At 37.9% G+C, this 27,035-nt stretch overlaps 1 protein-coding gene across 5 annotated transcripts; it reads left to right on the top strand.

Moving 5' to 3' along the window:
• The first annotated feature begins 142 nt into the window (after positions 1-142).
• CCDC18 (coiled-coil domain containing 18) lies at positions 143-25,901 on the top strand. 5 transcript variants are annotated; one of them, XM_032117646.1, is made up of 25 exons: positions 143-339; positions 714-861; positions 1,038-1,188; positions 3,975-4,142; positions 5,060-5,169; positions 6,017-6,145; positions 7,697-7,793; positions 9,101-9,222; positions 10,085-10,394; positions 10,603-10,706; positions 10,816-10,976; positions 11,527-11,747; positions 12,520-12,630; positions 13,252-13,383; positions 14,102-14,236; positions 14,815-14,892; positions 16,377-16,493; positions 17,844-18,011; positions 18,536-18,678; positions 19,119-19,282; positions 20,054-20,267; positions 20,818-20,917; positions 21,948-22,064; positions 22,503-22,648; positions 25,562-25,901. In XM_032117646.1, exons 2-24 carry the CDS (start codon positions 722-724, stop codon positions 22,632-22,634), a joined length of 3,324 nt encoding a protein of 1,107 aa, XP_031973537.1. In that variant the 5' UTR covers positions 143-339; positions 714-721; the 3' UTR covers positions 22,635-22,648; positions 25,562-25,901. The 5 variants fall into 5 exon arrangements, 4 of the variants coding, with proteins under 4 accessions (XP_031973537.1, XP_031973538.1, XP_031973539.1 ...); XM_032117647.1 differs by lacking the exon at positions 14,815-14,892; XM_032117648.1 differs by lacking the exon at positions 143-339 and having other exon boundaries at positions 772-861; positions 973-1,188.
• The last annotated feature ends 1,134 nt before the right edge of the window (positions 25,902-27,035 follow it).

Below are 27,035 nucleotides of genomic sequence, written 5' to 3'. Positions count from 1 at the left end.
GGAGGGGCGGGGCCGGGATCCCCCCGCCGCACCAATCGCCGCCGCGCCCCGCCCGCCCACAGTGCACCGCGGCGGCGCGTGCTGCTCCCGCCCCAGCGCGCCGGTGGCGGGGCCGCGCCTGCGCCGTGAGGGCTCCGCGCGGTGCGAGCGGCGTTGGGCGCTGCTGTGGCGGGCACGGGGCGGCTCCGCCACCGGCACCGACCCGCTCGGAGCCGAGGGACGGCCGCCAGTGCCCCGTGCCGCAGCTCTCCGCCAGCTCGGGCCCCTGGCGCTGGTGCTGCCCGTCCGCCCGGGCCCGGTTCGCTTTCGTCTCTCGTTGCGCTGGTCACGGGCAGCGAGGCAAGTTTTGCGCGTTCGCGTGTGCGCCGTTCGCTTCTCGGGCTCCCCGTCAGGTGCACGGGACTGCCAGATCTCTGGGATGCGCTGCGTGACAGATTTTTGGCAAATAATATATAGCAAGTTTTTCCGGTTTTCATATATGGCAAGTCATGAAGCTTTTTGTACTTCGTGAATGCATATAGAACTCCTCACAAAAGAGACAATTTGTTATTTTTATCTAGTGAACGTGGGAAAGCGTAGTGTGTGAAATGTACGTCTACATTTGGAAATTCAGTATTCTCTTTATTGTATTTTTTTCTCCTTTCCTTTTTTTAATCTTTGCAAATAGTCTTTATGCACATTTAACAGTGTTTTAATATTAAATATTACTTTAGCCTTATGCATGTTACCAATGGAGTGTAGTATGTGGACTTGCTCTAAAAGTGGTGCTGACGAAGACCTGCTCGCAAATGTACAGTCGTTACAGAATCAGCTGAGGAGAACTGAAAAAAACCTACAAACTGTAGAGAAAGAGCTTTCCAGGTATGAGCATGTCTGAGAGTGAGAGCCTTCTGTCTCTTGTAGTGTGAATCTGCCTTATTCTGTGTGACAGATTACTGGAATTAGCTCCTTTTGTGCTTTTCGTTTGACTAGTCTTTATGAGCAACCTAAAAAAGAAAAACGGAGTAGTGACTTTTTGCTCTCCCTTCGAACACTAGTACAAGTGAACATTACAGACACTGCTTCGATGAGGTGATAGACTCCCGTCTGGAGGACTTTGAACAGCTGAATTACAACTGTCAAGGCTTTTCCAGCTGTAAGAAGAATTCTGGTAGAACATCTCACCAGGATTTTCAAAGAAAATCCAAAGTAAATATTTCTCTTCATTACTTCTTTTTAGAACTTTGGCTTTCTATTCTTTGCTGTGTTTTTGAACATTTTTTGGCTGCTGGGCTTGGAGTAGATAAGATACACTGTAGCATCGGACAATGATACCTCTTAAGCATAGTATCATTTGAGTACATTTCTTCTGCTAAGTTTCTGCTCCCACCTTTCAGTACTTGAGGCTTGTGAGAAAGATGGGGGCAGGTCCTGTTGCTGTAGGACAAGGGGTAATGATTTTAAACTGATTTAGATTAGCTGTAACAAGATGTAATAAGTGTTTTACTTATGAGGGTGGCGTGTTGGGGTCCCTCCCCTGCCATGTTGTCCTGGGAGAGGGGCCCTGAGGGCACAGAGACAGGGCTTCCCTGTCCCTGCTCAGCCTCGTTCCCATTGGTTGGTTTGTGTTCCCTGCGCGGGCAGAAGGACCCTTGGTCCCGTGATTGAACAGTTCCTCCGCTGAGCCCCGGCCTTGCGGCTGGAGAAATAAACACCTCTGAAACATCTAGCAAGAATCTGTCTGTCCATATATATTTCCTTTCCACGGGACTCCTGGTTTGATATATGCGTGTTGCAGTATCCCCACTGCAACAAATGGTGGAGAATTGAGAGCAGAACGATCCCAGATCCCTAAGCGACTGATTTGTGTGAGTAAACCCTGGAAACTTTGGATTCCTCTTCTTGGTTTTGCTTTGCTATTCCATATCTAAACTATGGAGGAACCGTGGGAAGACTCTTGGCTCTCAGAGCCGCATATGGACATTTATCTTAAACTTAAAATGATTCTTGAACAACGATTTGTAAATTTTAGCTTGATTCAAGCTCAAAAAGAACTGAAACACTTCCTGGCATGGTTGTTTAAGAACTTTTTCTATGTTTCTTGGGATTTAATTCTTACCAAGGGCTTTTGGAAAACCGTTTGGACACAGTTAATACTGGAGTCAAAATATATGCCGATGGAAGAATATTTTCGTGAATATTATTTAGTTACCGAGACTGTTGAGCAATGTCAGCTGTGTCCTGGCGAAGGGAATCCTGGCGCAGGGACCGTGCGGCCCAGGCCACGTGCGCCGAGCGCTCTGCGAGCAGCAGCGAGGCAGTTCCCGCGTGCGGGCGGAGCCAAGCGAGCCGCAGTGTCGGCGGCGGAGCGAGGCGCGGCGGGAGCGGCGGGACCCGGCGGTGCCCGCCCGGTCCTGTGCAGTGAGTGGTGGAGCGAGCCCCGTGAACGCCCGGCCGAGAGAGGCGGCGCGCGGGCGGCGGCGGCGGGCGGCGGTGGAACGGAGCCGCACCCAGCCGAGACGCGCGCTGGAGCAGGGCGCGGGGGGATCGTCGCCCGGGGGCCCGGCCGAGACGTGGATGCAGCGCCCGGCATCGGCAGCGAAGCTGCGACCAGAGGAGGCGACGCACGGAGAACTGAGCGGCGCGGTCCGGCCCGGCCCGTGCAGCCCCGAACGCGACCCCGGGAAGAGCGCGCAGGCACCAGCAGCCCCGACAATTCCAACACGGGAGCGACCGAAGGAGAGAGCAAAGACGCAGCGAGACAGAAAACAGCAGCCACTCGGAAAAAGGAAAAGATCATAGTAACTAAGATCTTAGGGATAGTAAAATGGTATAATGTTAAGCAAAATTATGGTTTTATAACAAGGTGTGACAACCAGCCAGACATATTCGTGCATAGAACTGCTATTAAAAAGAATAACCCTGAAAAATGCATCCCAAGCTTGGGAGATGGAGAGGTGGTAGAATTTAAAATTATACGAGGTAGAAAAGGGTTACAAGCATCGCAGGTCACTGGGCCTGATGGTGTTCCTGTAAAAGGCAGTATATATGCAAAAAATCGTAGTCATGTTAGACAGTATCTCTATTGTAAAACCCCCCTACAGTCTCCCTTTCCTAATCCCACCTTTCCCTTTTACCCTATGTCCTATTACCCCCAGTGTATTCCCAATCCGTTTTTTCACCCATGGTTTCCCTCACAAAACCATGCTTTTGCCAATTGTTTCCCCAAAAATCCCTTTCCAATGCCGAGTGGGGGATGAAAAGGGGGAGGGAAGAAGTTAAACCCTCTCCTGCCTCAGTTTCCCCACAAAGCATGCTCAGAGAGTTCTGTCTCCCTTCTGTCAGCCCTAAGATGTTCCACAGAATCTGTTTGGACATTTAAAGACTCAGGAGGGTGGCTTGTTTTGTCTTGAAACTGTTCTTGTTGTTTTCATTCTCCTTTTATTAAAATAAAACGGGTGAGGTGTTGGGGTCTCTCCCCTGCCGTGTAGCCCTGGGAGAGGGGCCCTGAGGGCACAGACACGGGGCTTCCCTGCCCCTGCTCAGCCTCGTTCCCATGGGTTGGTTTGTGTTCCCTGCGCGGGCAGAAGGACCCTCGGCTCCCGTGACTGGAACAGTTCCTCGGCAGAGCCCCGGCCATGCGGCTGGAGAAATAAACATCTCTCTGAAACAGCTATCAAGAATCTGTCTGTCCATATATATTTCCTTTCCACGGGACTCCTGGTTTGATATATGCGTGTTGCAGGATCCCCACTGCAACAGTGGCGCAACACAGGAACAGGTTGCCCAGAGCCGTAGTAGATCCTCCATCCCTAGAAACATTCAAGGTCAGGTTGGACAGGGCTCTGAGCAAGTTGATCTAGTTCAGGTTGTCCTTGCTCATTGCAAGGTGGTTGGAATAAATGACCTTTAAATTTCCCTTTCAACCCAAACTATTTATGATTCTATGACATATTTTTATGTCTAGTCTTACTCACATGTATTTTTATGTCTAGTCTTACTCAGTATCCACAACTTTGGATAAAACTGTGGAAGAAAATGAACATCTTCAGGAGAAGTTGGATGCCCTTCATGAGCAAAATGCATCTTTGACTTCTCAGAACCACTGCCTAAAGAACAGAGTGGAAACAATGAACTTTGAATTGATGCAGTCGAAAGCAAAAGTATGTATCTTTAGTGTATTCATCAAAGAGAAACACAAACCCCAAGACACCCAGTGACCATGATTTTTGAGTTTATAATTCCAAGCAGAATATGTTGGGTTTTGTCTTATCTTAATCTGTGTGATATGTAATATTTAGTATATATTTAATATTCAGTATTAACCTTGCACTGAATACTTTGGAATCTATTTCTCCATGGGCAAAACAACTATATTAATTATGAATTCCATCTGTTTATGTTCCAAAGTTTAGTCTAAAGACAGTAAGCCACAAAATAAAAAATACACTATGAAAGAAAATAGTTCAGTAGTGTATTTAGTACTGTACATTCATGTGTCTGAGCTACATAGACATTAATGGGAACAATAATGGCACAGTAGTCATTTGTCTAGGAAACGAAAATAGTTGATCTCTCAGGTTGGATTAATATTGCTATTTTGAAAAAAGTGAAGGTGAGTTAGAAGGGAATATTGTATCTAATAAATCATTACTGATTTAGTGTACACTTGTCTGTACAGGTTTGTTTCAGGACAACTATGTTCTTTTATTTGGTTTATATATAATATTATATAGCTATGCTTAGTGCATTTCGTTTGAGAAATGTTATCTCCAAAACAGTACAAATAAATAGATAAACAAAATGTTTGACTGCCTGGCACTGAAAGAAGAAATATTTGAATATAAACTTTTGGGGCAAAGCAAGAGACAAGATCAACCTATAAAGAAATAATTTTGCTAGACATCATGTCACACTGGAACTGGAAGGAATGTTAAACGAGCAGAAAATTGGACTTTATGAACAAACATAATTTACAGTAAGGTTAAGAGCGCTGTCATTCAGTAAGCAGATTGTTCTTACGTTTCTCACCTGTATATATGCAAATGTTAATGTAACTCCAAATATGTTTGTATTTCAGATTTCATATCTTGAGGCCGCTTTAGGTACACATTTAGTCAGCATTCCGAAGTTGAAGGAACAGATTGTAAATCTGGAAGCAGAAGTTTCAGCTCAAGATAAAATTCTGAAGTAATAAGTGTACTTTAAAATCATTATTTTATTGTTGTCTCACTGCTAGTCCAATCTCTTTTTAGGGATGACTGGTACTGTGTGGGTCATGTAATCTGGGTCTTCAACTTCAGAGCCATTTATAGGAGGAGGGAGGTGGTTTAGCTTGTGCTGAATGTACTTCAAGAAACTGAGAAAAACTAATAAAGACTGGTAAAAGAAACCAGTTTATAGTGTGTGCTGAATATGGATATGCCCTTGCAACTGGACAGAGTGATTGTTCGCTACATGACCACATATATTCTCATGTAACAAGCATATGTATTTCTAAACATGACCGTGTTCTTTGTAATATAAAGGATTCTTTCTTCAGTAATACATCAATCAAGGCAAATGGCCAAATAAAGCTGATGTAAACACTGTTCAGAGGTGTCAGGAAGACATACCTGGTTGTCAACTTGCCATACAACCTCATGTTATGTAATATTCAATAAATATCTCAGTAGTCTGTCTTCAAAAAAAAAGTATAAATACTTATGTTAAATTTGTATTTTAGTGTTCTTTCCCAGTCACACCTCTTGGCAGAGCAAATATGATTTCTATGATCAGAGCTCATGACACAAAGACAGCTCTCTGGATCCTTGGCAGTTGTGACACCTGGTGCCTATTGACAAGTCTTAGACACCACTCCAGACTGCAGACATATTCCTGGGGAGTCTGGAGACTACGAGTGTTCCTAGCCTAGTTTTGAGAGTTACAGCATATTTGTCTAGCACTTCTTGAACATCATGTGTAGAAAAGAACAACAGAAATCTATTTTCTTTACAAAACGTTCTTATTTTTTTATTATGCTTTGTTTATTTGCTAGAGATGCAGAAGATAGACTAGATCAAAATCAGAAAACAGCAACGGAAAGAGAACACATGTTGCAAAGATATCAAAAGGGCTATAAAAATCTGAAAATGGAGTTAATTGAACAAAGCAAGCAAGGAAAGAGGTAACTAACTAATTTTATTAAATGAAGCCTAGAATAGTAGAGCATAAGTGTTTATTTCTATTGTTTGCTTTGTGGAATCAAATTGCTTTTCTGTTTTAAGGATGTTATTTTTAAAAAAAGGGGAAATTCTGTGGGAAGGTAATGATTATTTAAATAGACACATTTAAAATCTTGAAATTAGCTGGTAGTTGCAGGTTGATAGCACAAAGTAGTAACCAGTTTATCAGCTGTTATTTTTTTTTCTTCAGAATGGATGTATTACAGTGGAAAGCTTCAGTGTCCAGAATATATTTTTCCTGAATTATTTTTGTCTTTGTCTTGCAAGAACCTGCAGTGTATGCTCAGTACTTGGTATTCAGCAATATTCCTTGGTGTGAGGAAAGTGATAAAAGCACAACTCAATCAAGAGAGCATTTTTATGTTATCCTTAATCTTACCTGTCCATATGGTACTGTTGAAAAGGGTGCTGTAATTCCATCTCAATCCCCATTTCCCTCTCCTATTGCCTCCTTTGGCCTAGTGGTTCCATCACCACTGGGAAGGCTAGGGAATTTGACTATTGGAAGTTGCTATAAACACTCATCACCTCCAAAATGTGATTTTAAAGGAGTGGAATAAATAAAAGGATCCCTACCTGCCCTATCAATTTAACTGCATTGCCTGGGGCAAAAATTAACTGAATTAATGGCTTGGGAAAGCATTTCTTGAACCATTTAAATGCAAACTCTGTTTAACTTGTGCCTCTACCCATGAAATTACTTCTAACCTTCTTAGGGCAAGAAAACCTGAAATACTATAAGGCTTGCACTACTGGTTGAATAAATGTTTTGCTTTATGATTGCTGTTCATTCAGAGCATGTGGGAAACTAGCTGTACTTAGTTACTAGTTGCAAATGTAAATATTTTGGTACTTCAGAAAAGCTGACCTTCTGCCAGGTGTTACAGGCAACATATGACGTTATGGTTAGTATTAATAATTATTATGGTTTACTTTTAATCATTAATTCCAACAACTTACTATTCTTTATCCAGGTAAACTGAAGTGCTTTAGACTAATGCTGGTTTTTTGTTCTGAAATGCTTTTATCCCATTCTCTGAATACTTTTGCCATCTTCAAATGGGCAGTGGTGGTGAGAGACACTGATCTGAGGGTTGGTTGTACTTTGATGAGGCACTGCCCTATCCCCACAACTCCCTTAGTGGAAGAGAGAAATGTTATGGAGCAGCAGCAATTCTTGTGTGCCTGTGTTGGCTGTCCTGAACAGACTGCATACCTGAGCTGTCCTGAGGTTACTCTGCCAGCTTCTTCCGTAATGAGTAATGATGGGGGAAGAGGCAGTGGCGTGGAATGATAGAGGCAAAAAGGTGGGAGTCTGGGTTGTTTCTTGGAAGACATTTTCACGTGATATCTGGGGCTTGGAAAGTTGGAAGAAGAAAGGAAGTACCTGGATTAATTACTGTAGTAGTTGTTTTTAGTAACTGGAGAAGATAGTTACATTAATAGCTGGAGTTTGTAGGTTTTAAAATTGATTTGCATCTTTTGCTTGTTAGAGCACAACAGCAGAGAAATGAAGCTTTGTTAAACGTGGAGGAGCTGACAAGAGCTTTCACAAAGTATAAAGCAGAACTAACTGAAAAATTAGAAAAGGTGAGAGTTTTTTCTTCACTTGTATTTGCCATGGTATTAAGAATTTTATTCCAATAGGCCAGGCAGCTAATAGCAACAAGTTCATCAGTGAGTCAAGAGGTGGGACAGGGTAAGCAACTGTTTATGGTGATAAATTGTTATATAATTTTACACTGTCTTTGCATGGTCTGGATCTTTGGAGTTTGCATCTTTGGAGTATCCTAATACTGCTGCTGTTTCTTCTGTCTCCTGCTTGCCAGCTGGGAATTTTACATTTTAGAAATACAAGATCCTTTTAAAAGAATTATTTTTCTCCATATGTGTAAGCTGTTCAATAAACCATGTGCTGAAGAAGAGCTAAGATGAAAAGGAATTCTCCCAAAGTTCCAATGATCAAAATTGTCAATCCTTACTGCCTTGTGGGAGGAGAAAATACAGTTTGCTCTTACAGAGAATTTTTTTTTATTAGACTTCTTTCCTTGTGGAACAGGGTTGCCAACCACAAATATTTGTGGTGGCTGGTGAGGCTACGTTGCAAGGGACAAAGAGAGTCCACTGGTGGGACAAGTTCCTGGTACCAAAAGAACCTCCTCAGGTTAGGGTGACCAGAAAGGCTTCTCCCAGGATGCATTGTTCTGCTTCCCTGGTTGACCCGTGGCCCCTCCACCCCCTTGCTACCTTATATGTTTCATGTCCCAAAAAGTTCTCCCCATTGGTTCCCCCCATTGGCCTTTGCCCCTCGCCACTCCCCCAGAGTTTCCCCATGGGTCCCCATTCCCCAGTCCTGCCTGTGTACTGCCCCCGTGCCCCCAGATCATTGGTCCCTGGTGCTCGGCTCGCTCCGGTACTTAAACCTGGACCCTCCATTGTTTCTTGTCTTCGCTTCTTGACTCCTTCACGGTGTGAATGCAATAAACCTCTGTTCATGGAATTCAGTGCAGGGACCCTTCCCGCCTCTTTGCCATCGACCGTATTGCTGAAGCTGCCCGTGCGTTTGTGCGTGCACGCGTGTGTGAGTGTGTGGCTGATCCTGCCGAGCGGCTGTGCTAACGAGACGCTCTCGGAACAGCGCAGCACCTCGCGCTCTGCCACAGAAGCCGCGGAGCCCGGGTTAGCGATAAATATGCCCTAAAATATTCAGTTAATTTTTTCCTAAATGACAGAAAAATTTCTTTACCTCTCTACTCTTCACAATAGTGAGCAATAGTGTTATCTACTAACTTACCAGCAAGAGCATAGCGTTTATAATAATTCTTTTAAAAATAGCCTCTTGACCATGGAAGCTTAGTTTATTGCTGTACAGTGATGAAAAAAAATTGCTTTTTAAGGCTAAAGCTGAAGACGAGGTATTGGGAAAACGTTTAATTAATTGTGAAAAAGAAAAAGAGGAGTTGAATGAAAAGTGTATCAGCTACAGAAAGGATCTAGACATCCTAGAGGAGCAACTAAGGTAACACAAAGGCTTTTAAAAATTCTTTGCACAGTTATTATAGAAGAAATTGCATGTTGCAGATGTCACTGTGAATATGCTACTCAATTCATGTAGTTCAAACCAATACATTTCTACCTATTTTCTGTAACTAATTTTTAAACACTTTAATCCCACCTGCTGCCACTCATTCCCAGTAAGAAGCTCCCCATCAAGCCTTCTGGGACACTGATCCCTGGGTCGCTGGCTGCTCCTGACGGCTCCGTGGCTGCTCTGGTTTGCTGTGTAGCTGTGCTCTGCCCGTGGGGTGCTCATGCACCTGCCAGTGAGCAGCGCCCAGGGCGTCCCCTTGCACTGCCAGCTGTGGGTCCCTGCCTCTTGCATATCATGGTGGCAGTCCCAGCTAGAATGAAGGATACTCTTGGCATCTGATGGGGAGGCCGCACTCAGGCCTCAGTGGAGGTTGTGATGCTGACTGCAGCTTATGGAACAGTCAAACTTGGTTTTGACTGCTCTCTGTCCCAACTCCCACTGTTAACATGTTGTTATGCTTGTATGTTTCATTTCAAGCTGAACCCCCCTTTTTTTCAGGAGTTCTTTGGTAATTCCCTCATTGCTTTAATGAGGGAAGACAACCATCAGCTGGTTGTCTTTAGAATTGTTAGGTTTGGACAAAAACCTGCACAGATATTTTGGGGGTATTCAAATTTACATGCGTTGTCCACGCTCACATTCCTGTCTTAACTGTTGTTCTTTAGGCCATTTTGGCAGGAATGGGCAGTGTATGAGCACCCTTACATTAGCTTGAGTCTCCTTAATAATTCTCTGCTTCTAATAATGAAAATCCTCTATGCTGAGCTATATCTTTTTAATGTCTTTTTAGGCAATTAAAGGAAGAGAATCACAACACAAAAGAAGAAATTAAAGCTCTAGAGGCAAAGAACACTGAAATGACATCAATGCTGAGTCAGTCTGATCAGAAGATCATCAAGCTTGAGAGTGAACTTTCTGAAAAAGAAATAGTACTTAAAGAGAAAAGTGCTCTAATAAGTGAAAATGAAGAGCTGAGAGCACTTACTGCACGGCAACATAACCACTTGAAATTATGTTGTCAAGAAATTGAGGATTCAAGGGAAGAGCTCAACATATTAGAAACCATTATTTCTCAGCTGTCTTTAAGTACATCTGAAGAGGTAGAGTAACTAACACAGTCTTAACAGTGTATTATGTTTTGAATAATTTTAAGGGTTGACTTATCCAAACTTCTAACATCCTGGCATATGTCTTAAAAGTTATATACTGTCTTAAAAGTTATATGCCAGTATAACACATGAATTAAGGAGGCTGTGAAGCAATAAAAAGTTGATTTTTCATTGATCTTTGTTTTCTGTTAATTTATAGTTTAAATGGCACCATTTCAAACACCAGTTATGGAGTTCTTCAACAAAAGAAGCTACCTCTGAATCTTGTGGTGAATCAAGTAAACCTTTGATTGCAGACCTAAGGTATAACTTTCTGGTTACTGAACTATGGCAAGAATAGGCAGTTAATAAGGCGGTATTAGAACTAACGTGTAGAAAGAATGTTTAATAGTTGTCTCCTCTTTTATAATAGCATTAAACTGGCAATGAAAGAAGCAGAAAGTCAAAAGCCTTGTGCAAACTTAACCATCTGTACTGAAGCTGAGCATCTTTGTAATCGTAATGAACGACAAGAAAACAGCAGGTTGTGCCACCTGGAAATGGAGCCTGTCAAATTGATCAGAAATCCAGGAGGTAAGCTTGCTGAAATAGCTGTGCAGTTCTGTCTAATTAATCCACAGAACAGAAATGTTCTGGAGGGATTCAAGTTAGTTTTATAGCTGTTTTGAAACGTACCTCTGAGCTAACAGGTATGGTTTGGTTGAACAGGGAGCATTTTGCTGCCTTGGAAACTGTCATGTTCTCCAGACACAACATATTCCTTTCTTTTGCTACTTAAGTTGCTCATTCAGCAATAGCCAAGTTAGGAGTTGTGTTGAAATGGAACCATGTATTTTTTTCTTTATGCAGGTTGTGCTAAGGTCTCCATATTTTTATTGACTCTTTGTATCCTGCTGTCACAGTGTTTCTGTGATTGCTTCTGTCATTGCTGTTAGGACTGCTCCATGAAATTATGTCAGGGCACCTACATGACGATGCTGTCTTTGGTTTGTTTGTTTGTTTGTTTCTTGGAGTATTGTTGGGGTTTTTGTTGTTTGTTTTCGTGAGTCTCTGCTTTCAGTTACATTATGGGTTTGCATGTTCTTTTATAAATTAATTTTAAATTTTTTTTTTCTACTTTGAGAGAGGAAAAAATGTCAACAGTTGGAACTTATAAGCAAACAATTTGAAAAGCTGAGGCAAAAATTCCAGAAAGAGATAAAAGAGTTACGCACTAAACTGACAAAAGCAGATGATGAGAATTCTGCTTTGAAGACCAGCATGGCTCAAAGAACCAGTCAGTTTCAAATCATACAGGAAGACCTATTGAAGAAGGCTTCAAAAACTAGTAGCTTAGAGAGAGAAGTAAGTTTTTAATGACACTGAAAAGAATATGCCACTTTTTCTTTAGTTCAGTAATCAAAGCTGGTGAAGACAATAGTTATGGAAAAACTGCAATTGCTATAATAATTTTAAAATCTGATTAATTTGAGAAAATTTTAAACTAAACTTTTCAGCAAGCAGAAGGACTTAGATAGCAGCCTTGATTTTTTAATTCTCAGAAATACTGTTTTAAAGCTGGTGTAGTAGGTAGGCTTTTCTGCTACTAGTTTGATTTGTTATGTGGAAAATGTGCACAGTCTTGTTGGTTTGGTGTGGTTGAATTAACGGGTAATCTTAGGAAGTAGATGTTGAAGGAATTGTATTTTTCCTAATTAAATGCTAGTGTAGTTGCCAGAGATGAACTCCATTACCAGAGAGACACAAAAGAAAAAACTTAAGCTTCTGCTTTTCTCAGGGTGAATAAGTTAAATTGCTAATGTCTCCATTCTGGTGCTAATGGGTTTATAGAGTTCAGCTAATGGGATTTGCAGTATTTCCTAGTAATGAATGTAAATGTTATAAATATGTAATAGCTATTTCACTGATAATTAATTGGATAAATTGTAGGTAAACTGTCCTGAATCTTTCTCTGTAAGTAATAAAAGATGATAGATCAACAAAATCAACCAAACAATTTATTAAAAATATTATAGTAGTAGCTAAAATGGAATCGGTGATAAGAAATTGTATACAAATATTTGAATAAACCTGAAGCAGTTGTCTACATGCTGTTTTGTGCCATATTTAATTTCAGATAAGAAAGAAATCTTCTCAACTTTCTGCACTTGAGAAACAGTTGGAAGAAAAGACTATTGCTTATTCCAGTGCTGCAGAAAGAAATGCTGAGTTGGAACAGGAACTCACGGTAAAATGTTCTCAGTGAGAAACTACATTTCTGTAACAAGACATAAAAGTTTAACTTAACAGTAGTATTCCCTGTATTCAAAATGTGTAGACTTTCAGATCTGCTAAATAATCAATGCAGATTTTAGGGAACACAGGTTTTAAAAACTGAATCTTGTTTGAAATAAAACATCTTTTATTCCCTGCCTTTGAATGTGGTAAGTTATTAATGAACATGCTGCCTTTTCCTTGTGGTCACACGTGCAATGAAGATCTGGCCCTGTAAAATTGCCTTTGGTTTCAGCGACATACATGTAGATTTGTAAATAAAAAAGTCTTCCAAATGGTGTTTTAAAGATTCCATCTATACATATGAACACTGAATTTCTTTTTGTCAGAAGTTGTTATCTGTGCCATAGTCCATCTTGACAGACACCTTGTCTCTGTAGAGGCTGGATTTACTGACATTCTATACTTCTATTACAGCTGTGACATCCTCTGAGATGACACATGCTCTGTGTAACTTTAGTATTTTCTTTGTTGTTCCTTTATGAAATCTGTAAACTAGATGATCAAATAAAACACCGCTTAATATCACAGCTAAATGTTTTTATTAAGTCCTTTTATTGTTGCTGCTTCCCAGGGTAAAAACAGACGCATTCATGAGCTGGAAACCACTATCAGTGAAGAACATGAGAAAATAACTTCTGCTTTTGAAAATGAAAAGTTGGTTCACTTTGAGCAGCACAAAGAATTGGAGAAACAGATTGACTTAGTAAGACCTTTATCGTGTGGTACTATGTATGAGTGTTATACTTGGTAACTTTTTCCTATGTTTATTTGTCTTGTAATTTCGAGGCACATCCATTTAAAAAGTTATGTCAAGAAGCTCCTTCTTCTCCCTACATTCCCTGATTTTAGTACATTTTCCATCTAACTAGCTATACAACTTTCCCTCTGGAATATTCATATCCTGCTCAGCTGAAGAGAAATAAGGAGATAAGGAGTTAGGAAAAAAAAAAAAGTATAGCTTTAGTGCCTAGTGAATGGGTTTAAAGCACGACAGCTTCTAAAAATGTTCTCTTGTTGGCTGAACCTCGGCCAGTCTGAGTCATATGAGCATCTGCATTCAGGGAGAACTGTTGGTAGTTTTTCAGTCTCTAGAGAAGAAGTCTGTTTCTCCATGTGATTAGAAATATAACTGTGATTATTTCTAGCTGTTCAAGAAACTTCTCATCTTTTACTAAGGAATGTATGCATGTCTTATTGTCTTGGCTGGTGACAGACAATTATACTCTGTCTGCCTTCATTCTCCTTCATTTGAAGTATTAAGTGCTTGGGATTTCTTGATAGTTTTAAGGCTGTGCAATACTGCCAATGGCAGGAATGTATTTAATTTTCATTATAAAGATGATGGGTGAATAGAACTGAATGACATATTTAGATGCACAAATTCTTATTAAAACAATAAATTATGATTTACTTACGGACAGCTTCGGACACAGCTGGGGAAGAAACATCAAGAATTCATTGAACAAGAGAAAATAATATCTGTTTTACAGCAAGAGGTTATACATAAACAGCATCACATTGAGTCATTGGATGGGCTGTTAATAGGAAGCAGAGAGGTAAGGTTGGCTCTTGACTTTCTTTAAATGAAAATCAAACAAGTGACTAAAAATAATGAAAAGCATATCCTTAAATACATGGGAAAATTGGGGAAAATGAAAGATGTTTATGTTTTAGCTTCTTAATTCTTGTTTGAGTAATTGACTGAATCTAGTGTAGTCACCAGTTACTGCTACTACTGCTATATATTGTACAAATTTTAATAACCTTTCAGTATTTTCTGTCTTTATGCCTCTGGATTGCCCCTTGGGCTTTTCTCTCTAATGAAAGGAAAGAGATCTGGATAAAGAATGATTGCATCAATCCTGCACTAGGTGAAAACCAAGAATGTTCTAGTACGATAATGTTTTATTCCTTTTAACAATGCCTGCTGCTGAAGAATATGAAGAGACATCTATCAGCAACCAAATTCACTTCAGAGTATCATGTACACAAATACATTATACAAGAACATGTATTTTAAATACACTGATCTGCAGGTTTTTCCTGATTCTGAATATAAGTTTTTATTAAATTACTGTTATTATATTAATGTAATATATTTTGTTCTCTTGAATAAAAATATCTGTAAAAACAGGAAATGGAAAATCAAAATGTCAAGAAAGATCAAGGCTTGAAGGTGCTGGAAAGTCAGTTAACAGAAGAAAAAATCAAAGTTAGTAAGCTCTTTGTAATTTTCAAGTAATAGTTTCAAGGTTTGCAGTAGTGGTGTATTTCCTTCTATCTTCTACAGAAAAACTGTCTCAGTAAATATTCCAGAAGTCATTTATCTGAAGTATTTCTTTTTTATCTGTTGTTTCATTTTGATTTGTTTTCTTTTTTTTAATTAAAAGAAGCATGATGAAACCTACAGTAAGAGCTTATGCAATGGATAATTGCTTTATGCAATTATTATAGTTACAAATAGGGCAAAGTTGTGCTTATTGTACTCCTAAAGTCCAACACTGTCTCACAGAGCTAATGTTATATATGCTTTTGGTCTATATATGGCATATATTTTAGATATATATGATACTATAATATTGGTCATGTTTTTAGCCATCTATACCTCTTCCTAGTGTTTGCCTGATAAATATTTTCCGTGCAGCACTTGCAACGGGATTTTAATAAACCAGTGCTGTGTGGGGATTTACCCCAGTCAGGTTTCAAAGTATTAAATCTTCAGGATATCAGTGGGAGAAGATACTGGGGACTTTGCTGTTTTCATGCACTTTCTGAGCTTATGTTGGACCAATTTTCTATCCATGTGGTTTTATAGTATTTTGGGATGTTTTCCAGAGATTTAAAATTAGGACACATTGTAATTTCTCTTCAAAAAGCTCTTGGATTAGCTGGGGACAGAGATACACAGTCCAGTATGGTTTAGAAAACTGGCAGTCTGATTGCAAAATTGAAAGCATTAGTCATGCTGCAGCTAAATTCAGTACAATTCTCATTGATGAGAAATCCTAGCACTGAAACTAAACAGTTAAGAAAGCTTAATTACTGTGCCTTAAGATCTCTGGGGGTTTGTTTGTTATAATTTTTATCAGTTCAAGGTTATAAGGTATTTTTTAGAGATTACTCAAACCTGAATGAACATTAAAAGTGTAAAATAGATTAACAGTGGTGACACTGCTCAAAGGTCTTCCTTTCCCATTTGCTGAAACTCAGGCACTGTCTCCCAGTGCAGAAAGGGAAATCATGCTGCTTGGTAACTTTTTGAGAAGGATTCTATTAAGATCTGAGTGTTTTTTTTTCAAAAACGTGTGTCAGCCCACCTATGATGATAATTCCAAATTTATTTATGCAGTTCTATATGTAATAAAACATGATGGATTCATTTTTGGTATTGACCATCTGTTTGCTTTTAAATTCTAGCTACTGACAAATGCTGGCATATCTTCTCATAACTGATTGTCTCACCTGATCTAAACACAATCTGAAGTATTGTAATTTTGAATTTCACAAATACTTTTAATTTTTGAAGACTATTTCAGTTTTAAAGTTTACTATAATCTTCCATGACTGTTTTATACTCCTACGATAAAAATGTAGCTTTTCTGATGTTTTACACAAAGATGCCTTTTAATACAATTTTTAGACTAGTTAGTACAAACCATGCCATGCAATTTTAAATAATCTATTGCATTCACCTAGGTACGACAACTTGAGTCAGCACTAAATCTATGTAAGGAAGAAGTTGCACTGTATTTGAGTCAGTCACAAGAAAATAAGGAGATGTTTGAAAAGCAGCTGAAAGAAAGGTCTGAAGAGGTAACAGTTGTTTTACAACTCTTCTGTACTCCAGAGAACACTTGTTATGATTGATTTAATCTAAAAGTTTGTGAAATAACAGCCAAAATTTGCAACAGGAACTGTGAATAGGAAGCAAGCTGGGAAAAGATTATACATTTTGTGAGAGTAAAGGGAGAAATCATAACTAAGAAACACTGGATAAGTTAAGAGAAAAGAAGCACCAAGATAAATGAATTGTTGAAAGAACTAGCAAAATCAGAATTATGTGAACAAAGCATTATCTTGGAAAAAATGGAGAGAGCACTATTGCAATTTAAATTTAAGTGCACATAATTGATTTGTTTTACAACTGTCTTAATGAGGAAGAAGTCCTGAGGATAAGAAAATGTTTACTTCAAGAACCTGAGTTTTATCATACTTTCCACTACTACATGAAAGCAAGAAAGAGTTAACTTTAAATATTAGAATGAATTTTTATTTGTGGGTGAACTAATTATATAGTAGGCTAATCACGTCAGTGCTGGCCTACCTGCTGAGAGAGGCTTTAGTCAAGTGGAGATTGCTAGACCCTGTACAGGCTTAACTTGATGGAAATTTGTGGTCTGTGTCACACATAAGCCTGTGATATTTACTGCTGCTTCCTAAGCCCTAAATTCTATTGTTCTTATACTGCATATGAAGGGACTGGATGCTGTGTGAAACATCAAGTGTAGCAAGCGAGGCTTTGTAATTATGACCACTATTTATGTTTTTCTAAATAAGTTCCAGTCACTACTTCTCTTCAGAGTGAACAGTTAGTGATTTATTTTTGATTTTTTTTTTTAAGAACACTTCCCTTTTTTTTCTTTTTTTTTTTTGTTCCGTGGAACAGTTACTCCTGGCATTCACCACTGAGAAAACAGACTATTCAACATAAAACAAGTTAGGCACTCAAAATTCCCTTTTTTATTGGAATGACTATTGCCATATAGGCAGGAAGAAACAAAGAGGAGGACTGAGAACAAAATCTCAAGGGGAAAACAAGGACTTTCTGAGAAATAAAGAAGACTGGCAGAAAGAAAAGTAGTTCAGTAATTTAGAAACTAAAAATCGGTTATGTATGTTTTTAAAACACTGACAAGTTATAGTTAGAAAGCAAGAATCAAAACCTGGGGCTGAGAAGTTAGTACTTTCCTTGTTTTATTGAGCCCAACTCAGTGATGAATTATGAGAGGTCTGTTACGTACTTTTGAAACTGTAACACAACTGAATTCAGACTCAAAAGTTTCATTGAGTCACAAGTGTGATTCTGTGCTCATTAAGAGAGAATAGCTGATGCAAGTACAAATAAAAATGTTTTATTGTAATGGAAAATAAATGTCTTTTCAGCTTCATTATTTACAGAAAGAAATAAAAATAAAAGGTCAGAATATTCAGGACATGAATGAACAAAATATTCTCCTCCAACAAACTTTGCATCATTATCAGCAAATGTTACAGGAAGAAACTATTAGAAATGGGGACTTGGAAGATAATCAAATTAAACTTGAAAAACAGGTACAGTATGGTGAGAAGTGTCTACATATAGAGAGAAAATTAAATGCCTTATATATGTTTTCATAATACCTATAAAATCTGAATATTTCTTTGGTAACTATTTGATAATTATTAACTAACTAGTTATTATTAACTAACTAACTAACTTTGATAATTATATATTAACTAGTTGATAATTATTATTTTAGATGTATCTAAAATAAAGAGTTTAGGGGCTTGTTTTGTCTTAAGCCAGGTTCTGAGCCATCAAAAATTCTAGCTAGCATTAGAGTGGCTAGGTACTTGGAAAATCAAACCCTAGGCTGCAGTTAAGGAGAGGTGCATTTAAATTCAGAAAGTTGCATCTTGTTATATTTACTAGAAACTATTAGTCTTTCAAATGTGCAGAGTTTTAGTCTTAAATTACATACAGACTATAAAGAAGTCTGTTGTGTAAAAACTCTCCCTATGTGAGTTGCAAGGCAAGGATGTGTATTTCTTTGGTATATAATTTTAAAGTACTCTTTAAATGCCATTTCAAATAGGTATTCAATTTGGAAAAAGAGCTTCAGAAGCAGAAAGCACGTGCAGAAAATGAGTTGAGAAAGGTGGAGGAGAAACTTTGCCTAGCTGCTCAAGAAGCAGATTTAAACAGACAGAAGGTGGATGAACTTAATTGTACAATCAGGTAGGTTTAGTGTAAGTGAGAGGTGTATTCTGCACACGACATATGGATCAGAAAGACTGCTGTCTGAAATGGTCTTCAGCTGGGGGCTTGCACACTTCAGTCTCTCTGTGAGCACTGACTGCAAATCAGAGGGGAAACTTCTGACTAGCAGAGGCATGAGTTTCTGGAACAGTTTTCCAATGGAATTAATGCATGTCATGGCAACCTATTTAACCTTAAGATAGCACTTCATAAAGCAGTTCAATTCATAAGCATGTCAACTTGCTTGTAATTGTAGACAGTACATTCTCCAGGAGCTTGCTAGTCTTACAGTATAGTTTTGATAACAAGAAAAGCCTACTTAACATGACTTTTATTTCTATTTTATTCACAAACACTTCTCTTAGAGCGTGTTGCTCTTGTTATTCCATGGTTCATTTTGTTCTGGTTGCTTCTATTAGACAGATTAAATTGGAGATGGATCAGTGCAAGAATGAACTTACTGGCTTGGAAAAAGAAGTAGTGCAATTAAAACGAGATGGTGAAAACAAGGCACTGCAGATAAATCAGTTGGATATCACTTTGGAAGAAGCAAGATCAGAGCTCAGTAAAAAGGCAAATGAGGGTAATTTGGCTATTTTGTTTCTCAGACTTCCTTTCATTAAATTATTCTGTATGTGTTAGACATTTTTCCTTCCCCCCGTTTCATAATCAAGTACATGAGTCAAAAAATGATAATCTTTTTAAGCCCAAACAAAACCAAACCCAAATGAGCAACATTCACACAACCCAAAAAAATCACAAACATTTTTTAACATACTTTTGCAAATTCTCACTTTTGTGGTATATATCTTTACCCCAGGTGAAATGTATAAGTAGTTTCCTTGTAAATTGGTAATGCAGATTCTTAATGTGATAGTCAAATGAGACACTTAGATTTTATAAAAGCGTATGCTATTCACAAAAATGCAGCTCTTTGAAACAAACAGAAAACCCCACAAGTCTATGGAAATAACAAACTTTCCAATCCAACTTCTTCCATTTAGTTTAATTGTACCCTTGTTTTAAGCCAGAGAAATACAGGCAATTCTGCTTGCACTTTTCTTAGCACTACATATTCAGTTACTATATTGTCTCTGTACTGTCTCCTTAGCCAGATGTTTTTAGATATATCCTTATGTTTCAAGTCAATTGTTGATTATGAACTGAATAAAACTAGCAAATACTTAGGTACCATAAAATTTTTTTCGTAGTCACTGTTTTTCTAGATTGTCCTAAAAAATAGTGATACTGAAAATTTATTACAACCACAAGTGCTACTAGGTAGTGCTGTTTCATAAAGACCTGGATGTACTGATGATTAAACATTCTCTTTTGTGGTGTGTGTGTAAAATAGTGATTGATTTAGAAGATAAGCTGCTTCAAACTGAGACTTGCCGCAGGGAAGCCTTACAGAAAATGTCAGAACTGGAATCTGCATTACAGAATGCCTGTGGAGAATTAAAGATCACTTTAACACAGCTTCAGGAATTGCAAGATGCATTACAGAATGCACAGTCCTCTCTGGAGGAGAAGAACATTGCTATCATGGATCTAATAACTGAGCTCAAGTAAGCTGGTATCTGCCATCATGAAAACTTAGTTGTGTTAGCTATTCCTTGAGACTAGCAAGTAGTTTGGATGGGGTTTTTTAATGTTCTTAGCAGCTCTCTATAGTTTTTAGGTGGTTTGTGGCTATAAGATAACTTGATACTTGAGATCCCCAGCTCATTTTTAACTTCTAAAAGTGGTGCTGAATTCTTTTGGGGGAATTCTGTTTTAAAATCTGCCGAAGTTATTTTCTGAATCCTAAAGCTGTTAAGTAATCGTAAGAACAGTCAAATTGTCCAGTTTCCTTTCTGACCACAAATTAATTATACTTTTTTTTGTTAAAGAATCCTGATATAGCCAATTAAATAACTTGAATAATGAAAGTAATAGGAAATCCCCACCAGCACTATAGTTAACAGAATTATTCTACTTGGGTTTGTTTCCTTGCAATCAATTCACATTTAAGGTAATATGCTTTAAGTAAGTAATAGATCTCATGATTTTCAAGCTGGATACTTGAAGCTAAGCAACTGAATGTGCATTAAGCAACTAAACACATGAGAATTTCAGGTATTGCAAGAGTGAAATTGAAGACAAAAAGCAAGAACTCCTTGACATGGACCAAGCACTGAAAGAAAGGAATTGGGAGCTGAAACAAAGAGTAGCTCAGGTCAGGTAATTTTTAAACATGATACTGACAATTATTCTTGTTATATAGTAGATAACTTATAAAAAGCCTGCTAGGTTTGGTTGCTTTGATGTATTGTCTCAAACTGTACTGGTTACTACAGCCACAGTGTCAACCTCAAACCAGTTGTATGTTGCTGAAGCCTTATGTACCAGGAAAATCAGAAGCCTGATGTTATAACCTGTCCCAAGATTCTTCATTAGTGATAAAGTTATGGGACAACTGTTCTCATCTTGATGTTTGCTACGAGGAAGGAAGATCTGTGCTGAAGGGTGCTTGGAGATGGTAGATCCCTTTCCTTGTTTGCACTGGAGCATATTTGATTCACATTAAAGCAGCCTCTAAATATGAAATGGTATTCTTGTTGTGAATGAATTTCTGTAGCTCATTTGAAATATTTTCAGTCTTTTGGTCTGGCTTCAGGACTTGATGCCCATCATGGGAAAATTCTGCTTCTGTCACTTATTATAAGCCTCTTACTGAAGGAGTTACCAGCCTTCGTATTCAAGAATATTTGAGGTTCAGAGAGAAGGAGGAGTGGGGATTTGAATAAATCTGTTTAAGGAACTGGCACTGTAAGGACGCCAAATCTTGAAATACATTTTTGCCACAGTACCCTGTGACGTGCCCCAGGAATTCATCAAAGCATTTGATGAATTGATTTTTTTTTTTTTTTTGGCAAAATTTGGCACTTCCTAACAGGGTGGATTAGTATAATAAACTAATCATATTTCTTTGAAAAGGAGGACTAGGCTTGCATTCTGTGTATATGAGGACCTAACATACTCAGCTATGGACTTTTTCCCAATTTTCCCCTTTTCTTTTTATGTTTGGCCACTATTTAAATGAAATACCTAGGATGTAGCATTGTATTGACTGCTGAGAGAATAGTCTTGAGGCTACAAAGGATTGATTTCATTCACTTTGCTCTCATAGTTTGTAATATTGCTTCTTAAAATCTGCATATTAGTTCAAAATAAAGTATTTCCTTTTCTTCCTTTTTTACCTCTAGATTACACAATTGGATATGACAGTTCATGAACATAAGGGAGAAATGGAGCAACAAATAATTCAATTACAGTGCAATTTAGAGAAGTCAGAGTTGGAAATTAAGGAATGCAATAAACAGGTAATTCTTGCTTAATTAAAAATACAGTTTCACTAAAAAAGGGCAGGTAATTCTATGAGAAAGTCTGGTCCTGGGACATAATAGCTGGCCAGATTTAATCTAGAAGATGAAAAGTCTTTTTTATTGTAGGGAGAGGGAAGGAAGTACCTAAATGATGTACCAGTAAAAATACTTCGTCAATTAAAACTATAAATTTCGCAAGGCTATAACAGTGCAGAAATGAAAACCTATTTTTTCACTTGTTATGATACAGCTCCCAAACTTCTCTTTTAGTAAAGGAAAAAGTAGACAAAATAAAAAATTCCAGAGGAGTCAAAAGTCAATATCACTACTGACAATATTAGTGAGTTTTCTTTGTTTTGCACGTTTGATTTTTTTATAAAATTGCTCTGACTTTGGTAAAATATTGGTTCTGATTTAATTGCATTTTCTGTTCAGATTGAGAGCTTAGAGAAGAAACTCCAGCGTTCTAAAGATGAACTTCGTAAAAAAGAGTTTGAATTGCTCCAGAGAGATCAGGAAATAAATCAGCTGAAGAAAAAAATAATTAAAGAAAACAATGCAGCCTAGAAGCTCTTGGAAAGGTAAAACATACCTTGGATACACAATAAATTGTCAATTTTTAATGCCATTGCTGTACTGCCTAGAAGAAATGATACAGTGTCTCTTTTGCATAAGCATCATTACTTCTCGCAGAATCATTGTATTTTATATCCTGATGTTTCCTGAATCTTAATCCCCTAAAGTTAAACTAGTTTTATTATTTTAAAATTACAGATTTAATGTTACACTCTTAATTTTCTGCTTTCTGTGGAGAAGTTTGATTACTAATTATCTTTAGGGACCTAATTTTCTGGCTATGGACGACATGGTCTTCCTTGAAATGAAACAAAGAAGTACGCTGTATGATGAGAGCTTCTTATGACTTAGATACCTGTCTTGTGAAAATTACTGCATCAGAAGAGCACTGAGATCTAGCAAGCTTGTAGGAACGAGAAGTGAGAATTTTTTGGCATAGTGAATGGGAGAGTGTGGAGAGAGTCGAGAAGACAGCTAACTTCATGAATTATACAAATCTTTGGTTTGGTGCACAAATCAGTCACTACGAATACAAATGTGATTGATCTGAGATGAACAGGCTTTCTGCAGAAATAAGTTCAGCTAAGTATGATTCCAAGCTGAACACCTGTGGCCTCTGCCACTTTGGTTATGCTGCATTTTATATGTTTCTTTTCCCTAGGGTGAGATATCAGAGAAGCCTTATTTCTGTGTGAACACCGAAGGTGTTTGATCTGTGTTCTAGATCATGAGGGCTTGGCTCTGTCACAGCTGAATATGAAGGTTTTTTCACTGCAAATTTAAGCAATGTCAGCTCTTCCATCTTGAATTCTGTTAGGTTATTGATGATGCTCAAGAACAGGACAGTGACTGCTTCTACCTTTCACACATATCATTAACAATTCCTGACTTTTCATAAGGGTTGATTCTGAAGGAAAGAATTTCCTAGCTAGCCCTTGTACAATTGCTGACTAGACCCTTTCTTTCCAGACAAATTGTCTTGTTTTGGCTAAGGAATACCAGGTAGGGAGGGGCCTAAGAATGATATAAGAAAGGCTTTGAAAATGGACCTGCTCCAGCCATGTTCCTTCAGAGACCTGGGATAAGGAAACGAAATTTTTTTTTCATTGTAGTGAAGTAGATAAAAAACCCCTGGATTTTGGAAGCATTCTGTATAAAATATGAAATGTATTGCAGAGGGCTTCTGGCTCCACTTAGAATATGATATGGTTCCTTCTTTGTTTAAAAACTGAGTACATTAACACTGTGTAAGGAAACACTTCCTCCATTAGTAACATATTGCAGACTGATTGACTAGTCTTCCACAGAAATTTTCTGTCCTAGTTCTAAAAACTAAATTGCCTTATCTGTCTAGGGAAAAGGGGTGGAGAGGCAGTGTGTATGCCTTGCCGAGGGGTACAGTGTGTCTCATTCTCTTTCTTCTTAATACACCACCTTCCTTGCTTATTACAGAAAATATATTAGTTCAGGGAAGGAACTGCTGGGAGGGTTGATTTGTGTTCTGGTCCCCTCTGTCCCTTTGGGACTCGTAAAATAACCAGGTCACAGAGTTTTCACTTGAATCATTCTTTGTTCTTACTCTGCTTCAATCTGCAGTGAAGATTTTGTAACAATACAGCACTCTGCTACCCTTAGAAGTTGTAAATATTCCAAATAAAGGAACTGAAAATATCTTGCTGAACATTAAGAATTGCTTTTTCATTTTTCTGGGAAATGGAAGTAATTTTCTTTATTAAAAAAAAAAAAAGGCAGAATGGACTGATAGCAAACTAATTTTTTGTGACCATAGTTCCTTCTGAAATGAGAAGTAAAATTGTATTTAAATGGTAAGTGAAGTAAGAAAAAATTAGTGCTTACAATGATTGACTTTCTAAAAGAGTGCTTTTTACAATGTTTTTGAAAAATTGTGCATAGCATTAAAAAAACTAGGGATGATTGCAATAATCTTTCGTTCATTAGGTGTAAGCTGCTTATATGCTACTTACAAGTGTCTCTGTACAGTATGTATAGCATTCCTCGTAAAGAATAAGCACCTACCTAAACATGCATAGATAAAAAGAGAACCAACATAATCTCTTTTTTAATTTATAATTAACACAAACCATAGTATAATATGATGTGAATAGTAGTGGCTGATACAGTCTCTGGTTGTGCTACAGCACCAGCTAATGTAAGCATAGCTGATGTGTATCATATACTAAAGAGACCTAAAACCCCTGTTTTTTTCTATAAATGAACTGTTGAATAATTAGATTCAGCATATACACTTGTTTGTAAAAGGAGGGGTAGGGAGAAGCTAAAGCTCTAACAAAAAACCCCCAACCTCAAACACGCTGTGTTTGGCTGCATTTATTTCTATATACAGCTTACATCCATGTTGCTATTTTTCTTGCTCTGTGTTGGTGGACATCATAGGCTTTTTTCCTCTTGATACTTGATACCTTGATACTGTTGATGGGGTTTTTACAGACACTTCCTGAACTGATAGAAACTTAAGTTGTTAGCAACTTAACAACAATGCAATCCAACATGAAACCTTAAGCCTTACGCAGAGGAGTTATTTCAAAAGACAGTGCTCATTTAAACTGTACAAAATTTTTACAGGGATTTGCATATGAAGATTCCATCTCAAAAAGATTCCACATAACATTTTCCTATTTCTCTGCTGGAACTTAATATGTGTTGGAAAATTTGTAAGTTGTGATCTTTGAGAAAGCAAATGCACTTCAGTTACAAGAACAGTGAACAAAAATGCATTAGTAACATAAATCTGGGGGTCAGAATTTGAGGAGGCAGCCATGGACTTGAGACATGCTGTTAGTTTTCTTGGATTTGTAAGATAATTTAATACTGAAAAGTAACATCTTGGTACAAATTGATTTAGAGATGGTAATTACATCACAGATACTTTGTTTCAGAGGCAGGAACTGTGAAGAAATGACTGCTGCTGCCCATCAGACAACAGCAACCCAAGAATGCTGTTGCTGCATCGTAATTGTGACTTCAAAGAGGAAATTTTAACATTGTATTTCTAAATAAGGAATGTAGTTACTTGTACTGAAGCAGATGTAACCTTTTTATTTTACCAACTGTTAATGAGATTATTGCTGTCATATAATAACATATTTTTTATACTTAAATAAATTTTATTCTTAAGTTGTAGGGATTAATTTCAGCTGTCATCTTTTTCCAAGGTTTTCAAATGATGTACTCGTTTAATATCTCACTTCTAATTAAAAGCACAATGGTACTACCTTATTAGCAATTTTTGTTTGGGAATATTTTGTCTTTTTTTGTGCACAGGCAGTGTTGCAGACACATCTTATTAAAATTGACCTGTTTGTAAGATGTTTTGGGACACTGATTTGATCGTAGATGCTGGCAAAACCTTCTTGCTTTACTCCAAGCAGTATCTTTAAGATGCAAAGGGTTCTGGGACAGGGCCATAAAGCTTGAGCCTGTTTCTTTCATTATTTTTAATCAAACGAAAATCCATACAAAAGTTCCCATTGATTAAATTCTCATCATAACTATATGTTCTAAAACATATTTATTTCCAGGTTTCCAAAAGTACTACACAATTTAGCTGGTATGAATGGCTAGTGGCCCCACTTTTATATTTACATAAGCATCAGAAACTGCAAATATGATTTTGAGACCTCAGTCTGTCTGATTAATGCACACATGATTTATGTGCATTAAGACATGTGATTCATACTTCAGAAAATCAAGTTACCAAAGCTATTTGATGTAAAGAAGAAGAACAGAATTGAATGTATTTCAGTTTAAATACCAGGCCTCAGTTATGTTTTGCATATTGAAAGTGTACCTTAGCCAACAAACCTATCTGAGCTATTTCAGAAACTCTGCAAGTGGCAGTGTGCTAAACTCCTTGGGCAGTACTGGCTCTTTCACTTTATGTAAACACATTCCACAAATGCCACATGTTCTACATTAAGTGGTTCTACAAAACCAGCCACACATTCTGCTACCATTGACAAGGTCAGGATACACTCATCTGAAATATTTCTGCAGTTTCAGATTATTTATTCTGCTATTATGAAAATTATGATGTGACAAAAACCACTCTTACTTACAGAAATCAATATATTGTGTGTTTTAAATCAAGCTATTTCTTTCTGTACATAACTGTAAAGGAAAAACCTCAGAATTAGGTTGACCGGTGCAATAATTGCAAATTAAACTGCTTTTATTTTTTACCTCTCTTTATGCACATCACTTTGCCTTCAGCCTAGAAGTGTATGCATCAAATTTCAGACAGATTTTTTTAAAGCAGTGGAATATATAAGCCCTTCAAACCAGGATTTCAAGTGGAAAATATAACTGATCTGTAATTACAGCTGCATCACAACACTAGTGGAATTCCACTAA

This window comes from Corvus moneduloides, chromosome 9 (genome assembly GCF_009650955.1).
Source record: "Corvus moneduloides isolate bCorMon1 chromosome 9, bCorMon1.pri, whole genome shotgun sequence".
NCBI classification, from domain to species: domain Eukaryota; kingdom Metazoa; phylum Chordata; class Aves; order Passeriformes; family Corvidae; genus Corvus; species Corvus moneduloides.
Note: the sequence above shows the minus strand (reverse complement) of the source record. Positions and strands in the feature narration are given on the sequence as shown.